Below are 9,415 nucleotides of genomic sequence, written 5' to 3'. Positions count from 1 at the left end.
AGCTTTTTGTGCATATGGAACATTTATGGGACATTTTATTTCAGCTCATGAAACTAACACTTTACATATTGCGTTTTTATTTTTGTTTTGTGTATTTTAATGTCTTACTTTGGACTGGATAAAGTCAGTCGAGCCCTCCTGTTTAGCTACCTTGCTTTGAAGTATAGCCATTTTATACCTTATTCATTGAATGAGGGAATAATTTTATTAGACTTTTTTGTTGTATGCTAATGTTACAGCATAATACCTCCAAGGAGAGCTACTGGGTGTGCAGACTTTTGTTCCAGCCCTACGCCAACACACCAGATTCTACAACTCAACAGAACCTTGTTAAGCGGACTCCGATGTGTTTGAGTAGTGCTGGATCAAAAGGCTGCATACCCAGTGGCCTAGCTCTCCAAATAGAGTTGACCACATGTTTTATACAGGAACACTGCTGTATATTTTACTAAGGTATTTTTCCGACAGTGGTACTGATATGGTATGGAGTATCATTACACTAAGCTGGTATTGGTATCGAAGCCAACATTCTGAACACTTGAGTTTGATCTAGCTAATGATCAGCCCATTGGGGTAGCCTAAACAAATAAAGATGGGCAACCCCATGCTTCAGCCATCTATAGCCTAGCCACTATGCTACTACATCCATTAGGCTACAGGATTATGCTCATTGCTAAAATAGCACACCAGCCTGATAATATGAGCCATCTAGGTTATAGCCCTAAAAATGCAACTTTTTGCCAACACCTTTAATTCAAGATTTAAATCTGATTAACTTCAGAGTTCTCTTTATTTTGCACATTATTGAATACTTGATGAAAACAGAATGGGGAGACATACCTGTCAAACTTGGCACACAGAGCGTGCAATACTGCTTATTTGAACATAGGAAAACTCAGGGGGAATACCTTTAATGCAGAAAGTAACAGACTCCAAACGCTTCTGTCCTTCAAAAGAAACCCTTACTAATGGACCCCCGTGCCACCCTCCACTCTGAGGGGCTCAGGGACTGAAGCTGTCCACCAGGTGTTTAGAGTTCCATGGACCTGCGTTGTTGGACAGGAACTGCTGGTTGACCATGGTCTTGGCATTCTGGTAGGAGTGAGCCTCCACCTGCAACAACAAGGTTACACAAATCATTCACCACAGACTACATATATCAATGGCTCACATTCATACCTTCAAAAGAAAAAGTCAAATCGTCAGTCAAATAATCCAGCATTACATGATAAATGACACATCCCTGCCAATTATAAATATGTTCATTCAAACTGAGAGTAGCTTATACAATTCAGGTTACATTTTCAATGATTAGCAATTAACACACACACATACTTTGGCACTGTGGTACGTGGGGAGATCCTGTAGGCAGCGGTATCCTCCCAGAGTTGCAATTTTACGGAAGTTACTGTAGAGGGCCCTCTTGCACAGCCTGCTGGAGAAGCCAGAGCCACTCACAAACGGGGAACTGAGGGACAGAGAGAAGACTAAAAACATTACCATCCCTGAGGTACCAAAGAAAACTCTCACCACAATGCAGATGTCTAAAGTACTAATCTATATCTAGTAAGTAGTAGAATGTAAATATACAAGCCAAGGGGATGTATTCTGTAAGATTGCACCCTACTGAACAGGCCTCAGTTCTGTGTCCTTTGCCCTGATATAACCAACATCCCAGGACCTGCTCTGCTCTGACATACCCGTCCACAGTGAAGCCATTGGTGCTGTCTAGGACCTCGATGCTGGCGTCCCCGAGGCACCAGTTGATGCTGAGGTCTGTGCAGTGGGCAGGGCTGATTGGAGGCCCCACCCCCTCACTGCTGATGAAGAAAATCCGCTTCCTGCTGAATGGCGGGGCCAGCAGCTCCTCCCAGCCCCCCTCGCCCAGGCGCTTGTTGATCGTCTCCGACACCTTCTCTGAGTACTGGCTGGAGTCACCTGAATAATAGAGACCAGTATATCTAAGTTTTTCATTTCTGTGGGTCTTTTTTCAATTTTAAAGCCATTGGCTTTTTTCAGTTGCAAAATGTTTACCCAGCACCACACTGGTGATGTACAGTGGTTGGACGAAGTGGCTAAGCAGCGCGCCCTGAATCCCAGTGACAGTCCAGCGGCACAGCTTGTCGCTGTCGGACATGCAGCAGACGCGGGCGCCCCACACACTGGGGTGGAGGAAGGCCACAGGAATCAGGGAGCCCTTGGCGTGGCACTGCAGCTTCAGAGAGGAGTAGCTGCTGCTTAGAGACTTCCTGTGGGGAGACACATTAGAGTATGTACAGGACATAGTTAAAAGAGATGGGGGTGGGGGGAAATCGATACATTAGAGTATCAAGAGAGAATTGATATATTGTCAAATAATATTACTCCAAGTAACGATCATCTTAGGTCTTCCTATAAATAATGGGGCCGACGTGTGACATTTGGATTAAAAATTCTAAATGGTTTGAAACAAAAAATTATTTTCATGCAGTTCCACATGTATACACATGAAGTAAAAGTGAATATATGCAAATTGACCCATGACTCCACCTATCCAACAATATAGGCCAAGGACTATATAGAGCCTTCAGAAAGTATTCACACCCCTTGACTTTTTCCACATTTTGTTGTGTTACCGCTTGAATTTAAAATGGATTAAATGTACATTGTGTGTCACTGGCCTACAAACAATATCCCTAATGCCATAGAGGAAATATGTTTTTAGAAATGTTTACAAAGTAATTAAAAATGAAAAGCTGAAATATCTTGAGTCAATAAGTATTCAACCCCTTTGTTATGGCAAGCCTAAATAAGTTCAGGAGTAAAACTTTGCTTAACAAGTAACATAAGTTGCATGGACTCACTCGGTGTGCAATAATAGTGTTTAACATGATTTTTGAATGACTACCTCATCTCTGTACCCCACACATACAATTATTTGTGCGGTTCCTCCGTCAAGCAGTGAATTTCAAACACAGATTCAAACAAATGCTTTCCAATCTCACGCAAGTAGATGGGTAAAAATAAAAAGCAGACATTGACACCAGGCCAAATACACACTGGAGTTGCTTACCAACATTGAATGTTTTTGAGTGGCCTAGTTAAAGTTTTGAATTAAATCAGATTGAAAAATCAATGGCAAGTCTTGAAAATGGCTGTCTAGCAATGATTAACAACCAAATTGACAGAGCTTGAACAATCTTTTAAAGAATAATGTATGAATATTGTACAATCCAGGTGTACAGAGCTCTAAGAGACTTACCCAGAAAGACTCACAGCTGTAATCGCTGCCAAAGGCGATTGTAACATGTATTGAATCATGGGTGGGAATACTTATGTAAATGATACATTTCTGTATTTCACTTCAATACATTTGCAAAAATGTCTAAAAACATGTTTTCACTTTGTCATTATGGAGTATTGTGTGTAGATGGGTGAGAAAAAAAACGATTTAATACATTGAGTTCAGGCTGTAACAACATGGGAAATATGTCAATGGGTATGAATACTTTCTGAAGCAAGGACTTCCAGGGACTTTTTCAAGAACTTCATTTTAATTATCAAGGACCTCAATATATACAATTGTGTCATTTATATAATTGTACATATAGGGCCTAATATAGAACCCCGCCCCGCCCCCAAAGTGTAAAAAAAAAAATAGGCCATTACCACTTTTTTTGCCAAGACATTGATATTCAATTTATTATTACATTCTAAAATATGAGAATAATGTGGACATTGCCTGACTAAATAGATTTTTCTCTAGCCTATGTGGCCAACGCAGGCACAAGTAATAAAGCCAAGCATAGCGGTAGCATTAATCTCACCATCGTTGTTTTTATATTGGGAAGGTGACCAAAACCCAGGTTAATTTTTTAATAGAAGGATTTGTATTGGAAAGCCAAGTTGACGCCAACATTAGAAGTTGTCGTCCTCAAAATAACCGCACCACCCTTCAATTGAAGTGAAGGAGCCACATCTCTCACAAAATCTGATAGAAAATTAAGGGAGCAGGAGAACTTATAAATTTGCTACAATAACAACAAGGACTTTTCACGCACCAAGTTGAGGAAATGTCTGATTTTCAGGGTCAGCCTATTCCAGTACTTGATTTTCTGAGCTCCAAATTCAAGTAGGCTACTTTAAGGCCCTTGTATTGTTTAAAATTGCAGGTCTAACGTGGAAGACATGTATTTGTCATGTTATTTCATTACCAGATCATATTGTGAATAAGCCCACTAGGCCATGTAATTTGTTGTCATTATATCCTGAAAAATGTATAGGAATCGCATTGGGTGTTGCGCAATAGCCTATCCTACAAAATTAAGCACTGCAGACTGTCCAATCCGAGGCACAAATACATATGAAAATATGAATTTGTTACCTTAATGCTTTCCTGTTAAATCTAATGAGATCCTGCTGTAAATCAAGCAGACTACAGATGATCAACATCAATTCACTAGGGATATAGATCAATGTGGATCCAATCACAACTGTCTTCACCGGAGTAACGCATGATACACCAAAATATTCTGGACATTTACTCGTGAATACCTTTTTTCCAGCACTTAGCGCATGCGATGCAACAACAGCCTATCACAACAGCTGTTTGTCACTTGACTGTCATTAAGAAAATTCCTTCCTGGAGCAGATGATGTGTGAAAATATCAAGGCGTAACTAACCAGCTGGAATCAAGTGCCTGCACATCCAACAAGTATTATGCATAATTATTTAAGAGCCACGTTAATGACAGTATCAAGGTACGGTAACTTTTTCGGTTAGAAGCATTCGATTTTGTATTTGTGTGCCCATGAAAACTGTTTTCACCCCGTAACATAAGTAGACACAAAATGTTAGGTCAGTGGGAAGGAAACCCTGTTCCTGAACAGCCACAGGATTTTGTTCCAACTAGGTACCACACCTGACCGACTGAGATAATTGATTAGTTCAGTGATTGCCTAAATTCAACACACCTGGTCTTCCAGGTCTGTTAAACCAAAAACATCAGGGCCAGGGTTGCCTACCCCCATGTTAGGTAGTTACACTGCATTTCTGAGATCTCCATACAAAAGAAACTGACAGCTAGATCCAGGATTCTTACAAGGTTCAGGTTGTCTAATTTAGCTGATTAATGCCTAATATGATATAAGGACAACTTACACTGCCATAAACACAAGGACAGAAAAGTTGTTTTATGTCACAATGTTTAACAAATCTTTCAAGACACCAACCATGATAACAGGTTAAACCCGTGAATTTTATTGAATATAGTTATGATGCCCTTTATATCTTAATGTAATGACATGAAAAAAAAGGCAGATTATTATAAATGACTTATCAGCAGCTGTATCAAGTTGTACTGTGTAGGAAATGGTCACTGGTACACTAGCTTATAGAAAGACCCACATATACAGTACCCAAAAATGTATACACACGCACTTTGACGTGAACAACACACTTACATGAGGATGCACTGAGCGGCGCCTTTCGGGGTCTGGTTGGTGTAGAGGTGCAGGTAAATCTGGGGCTTGAGCTGGAGCAGGTGGCTGTCGGAGGTGCTCTGGTAGATGGAGCGTTCCTTGTGCTTGGGGTCGTGGCTAAAGAACAGCAGCAGCTGCTTGAACAAATACCTGTACATAAAAAAAGGAATATTAACATTATTTCCTGATATCCAGTAATAATGGCAACGCTGAACTCAAAAAGAGAAGACAATGGATTGTCAGAGGGATCCGATTAGGGTTGTGTTCAAATTAGCGTTTCAAATTGGACAAGTCCAGGTAATCCCTCCCTGTTTCAGTTTGTTTATTCCATTTGGTGCCTAATGAACATGACCAGGATGTAGTCTACCTTTGGAGAGCCCGTCTGGCGATGACGATGGCATGACAGTCATGCACCACGGTGCCACTGAAGCAAAGCCAGCCGCTGTAGCTCGACTGGCCTGTGCCCAATGCCACCACCTCATAACGCTCACAGGACTGTCCCCCGGTGTCAATCACCTCTGAGGATACACCAACAATACACCCCATAAACACACACTGTTGATGTAAGATTAGGCTGAACAGTGTTTCACACTGAGTATACGTTTACCCAATGTGAAAAATGCAGTGGGTCATATTTTGGGGTGTATTCTTATTTTGGGTCTGGAATGAAACCTATAGTGAGCAGTATGGGAGAACTCACCTCTCTCTAGGACAAAGGCAGCCAGGTGGCTTTTGCAGCTATGGAACTCTGGACACTCCCTCAGGAGGAGCTCAAACCTCTCGCTGCACACTGCTGCCATTCGATGTTTATGCCAGTCTGTGTAACCCACTGGAAACACAGCTAGAGGAGATGTTCATTAAATTCTTTCTAAAGATTTTTAGCAATGAGGCTCTTTATCTAGCTACTTAACTAGAGTCAGATGAATTCGTGGATAACATTTTTATGTCTCTGTGTCCAGTATGAAGGAAGTTAGAGATTTCGCGAGCCAATGCTAACTGGCGTTAGCGCAATCGCTGGAAGTCTAAGAGTATCTGATAGCATACAGATACCCATAGACTTCCAGTGTTAGCGCAACTACCTCTAACATCCTTCATACTGGACACAGATACATAAAAATGGTATCCACAATTTCATCTGATTATGGGGAAGTAGATAAAGGGCCCCATTGCCAAAATCCTGAAGTATCTCTTTAACTATGTGTGCCTTTACAGAGAAAGTAGCCTGTTCCCTCAATTTTATTTATCCAGGAAGTCCCATTGAGGTCAGAAGACCTCTTTTACAAGGGCACTTGGCCCCTCACCCACCTCCAACCTGCTTGCCTCTCTTGGGGCTGCTCTCCAGGTTGTCCAACTGGTCCAGGACCCCTTGTTTGAGGAAGCTGATGTCACCCTCGGACCGGGGCGGTGTGCCTGGGAGAGAGTACCCGTCACAGTCATCGCTAAAATCCTCCAGGTCAGCTGGCATCAACCTGTGGCCCTGCAGAGGGAGCCTGGGGGAAGATGACCTCTGGACAGGCATGCAGTCTTCTGTCAGCAACGGCCCCAGCAAGTTTGGGGTCCTGGAACCACCACCATCAATACATAGGGTTTTGTCGAAGCCCAGAGGGTCATCGACATCACAGTCGAAATCTCGTCCCATGGCCCCACCACCACTGCTGCTGATCCGGTGGTGCATCTCCATACCGGGCTCGCCCTCTGAGGGAAAACGCTTCAGCAGAGAGGCCGCCATTCTCGGCAGCCGCTTGTTCACAACGTTATGGTCCACCATTGTATGAGACCTGCTGTAGACTGAAAGGTAACGCCAAAAATACTTAACACATCAGCCAAGTTAGGACAGGATTTCTCTGACTACAGCCCTATATATGATCAATGCACGATGAATGCCCATATAACGAAAGTGAGCTAGGTCGGAACTGTTATTAATCGTCCTTGGACATTACAGGAACCACAGCAAAAAAACGAACTAGCAACGTTAACTGAGTTAAGTTAGTGAAGCAAGATAGGTCGAAATGTTCTCTCTACTGAATTTGCAAGCCAAACGATTCACCTGACCTTATCCAACAGGTTAGTGAATTTGCAAGCTAAACCATTTACCTGTCCTTCTTATCCAGCAGGATAAACTCGCTTTCGTGATATGCACAAGAGTTATGTAATGACAAGTTGTAACAAGCCTTGTTTGGCTTCCTAATGCATAGCAACCGTGAATCTTTCAATTAATTAGTGACATAGCGTTACTTTCACATTAAAGGTTCTAGCTGTGAACATAAAACTTAAATTGTTACCGTCACCCCGAAATGTCAATTGAAGGTTGACGTTCCCTCGATGGATTTGAACACGAGCAGAAGCTTCTGACGTGTTTGGGATAAAACAATAGTGTTGCTGTTTCGCTAACGTTACACACATCTACAATCTTGATGGTGAGTCGTCGTTGAAAGGGAAATGTCATGTTCTACTTCATATTCATCATCTCCACCCCATCAACATATATGAAAATTGCGCGTTTCTTTGTTCAATACAATAACTTTTTTTTCTCGTTTTGTGTTTGTTTGTCTAGAAATGTAGGCTCCTGCATGCGGTGGAACTGGGTAATTGCTAGATGGCATACATCTTGTCAAGGAGAATTGTTTTGCATTTTAGCAAACCTTAACTATTTTCCTAACATTAACCCAATTCTCCTCACCTATTACGTTAATTCTCCTAACCTGCTACTAGTTGTGAATTCTGACATAAGATGTATCCCATGCCAATCATTTAGGCTGGCCTGTATGGAGTGGCATCTCTGGCATGTGTTTGAATTTGCAGGCAAGTGGTGTACAAAATCTAAATGCATGCCGGTGCAAATACATTGATTGGTTAATTTATTGATTATGGTTATATTTGTATTTATTATGGATCCACATTCAGTAGCTACTCTTCCTGGGGTCCAGCAAAATTAAGGCACGTCACAATACATTCACAGATTTCACAACACACTTGTGCCTTCAGGCCCCTACTCCATCACGAGCACATATCTACAGTACTTAAATCCATGTGTATGTATGTGTGTGTATAGCGTGCATGTTATCGTGTGTGTATGCATGTGTCTGTGCCTATGTTTGTGTTGCTTCATAGTCCCTGCTGTTTCATAAGGTGCATTTTTATGTTTTTTAAAATCTTATTTTACTGCTTGCATCAGTTACTTGATGTGGAATAGAGTTCCATGTAGTCATGGCTCTATGTAGTACTGTGCGCCTCCCATAGTCTGCTCTGGACTTGGGGACTGTGAAGACCTCTTGTGGCATGTCTTGTGGGGTATGCATGGGTGTCCGTGCTGTGCGCCAGCAGTTCAAACAGACAGCTCGGTGCATTCAACATGTCAATAGCTCTCATAAAAACAAGTAGTGATGAAGTCAATCTCTCCTCCACTTTGAGCCAGGAAAGATTGAAATGCATATTATTAATATTAGTTCTCTGTGTACATCCAAGGGCCAGCCGTGCTGCCCTGTTCTGAGCCAATGGCAATTTTCCTAAGTCCTTTTTGTGGCACCTGACCACACGACTGAACGGTAGTCCAGGTGCGACAAAACTAGGGCCTGTAGGACCTGCCTTGTTGATAGTGTTGTTAAAGAAGGTAGAGCAGCATTTTATTATTGATATACTTCTCCCCATCTTAGCTGCTGTTGTATCAATGTGTTTTGATCACGACAGTTTAAAATCCAGGGTTACTCCAAGCAGTTTAGTCATCTCAACTTGCTCAATTTCCACATGATTTATTACAGGAATTAGTTGAGGTTTAGGGTTTAGTCAATGATTTGTCCCAAATACAATGCTTTTAGTTTTAGACTAATTTATTCCTTGCCACCCACTCACTCTAAAGATAACTGCAACTCTTTGGTAAGTGTTGCAGTCATTGCAGTCGCTGTAGTAGCTGACATGTATAGAGTTGAGTCATACACATATATAGAAACTCTGGCTT

At 41.8% G+C, this 9,415-nt stretch overlaps 1 protein-coding gene across 5 annotated transcripts; it reads right to left on the bottom strand.

Moving 5' to 3' along the window:
• Positions 1-760: 760 nt before the first annotated feature.
• Positions 761-8,015, bottom strand: adad2 (adenosine deaminase domain containing 2). Of its 5 annotated transcripts, none has more exons than XM_029671411.2 (9): positions 7,743-8,015; positions 6,766-7,248; positions 6,161-6,301; positions 5,828-5,978; positions 5,443-5,610; positions 2,035-2,249; positions 1,701-1,938; positions 1,336-1,468; positions 761-1,113 (listed from the first exon to the last, which is right to left on the bottom strand). In XM_029671411.2, exons 1-9 carry the CDS (start codon positions 7,861-7,863, stop codon positions 1,003-1,005), a joined length of 1,761 nt encoding a protein of 586 aa, XP_029527271.2. In that variant the 5' UTR covers positions 7,864-8,015; the 3' UTR covers positions 761-1,002. The 5 variants fall into 5 exon arrangements, with proteins under 5 accessions (XP_029527271.2, XP_029527274.2, XP_029527272.2 ...); XM_029671414.2 differs by having other exon boundaries at positions 6,161-6,289; XM_029671412.2 differs by having other exon boundaries at positions 7,749-8,015.
• Positions 8,016-9,415: the final 1,400 nt, after the last annotated feature.

The sequence above is a fragment of the Oncorhynchus nerka genome, linkage group LG10 (assembly GCF_034236695.1).
Source record: "Oncorhynchus nerka isolate Pitt River linkage group LG10, Oner_Uvic_2.0, whole genome shotgun sequence".
Taxonomy (NCBI): Eukaryota; Metazoa; Chordata; class Actinopteri; order Salmoniformes; family Salmonidae; genus Oncorhynchus; species Oncorhynchus nerka.
The sequence above is the reverse complement of the archived record's forward strand: the minus strand, read 5'-3'. Positions and strand labels throughout refer to the sequence as shown.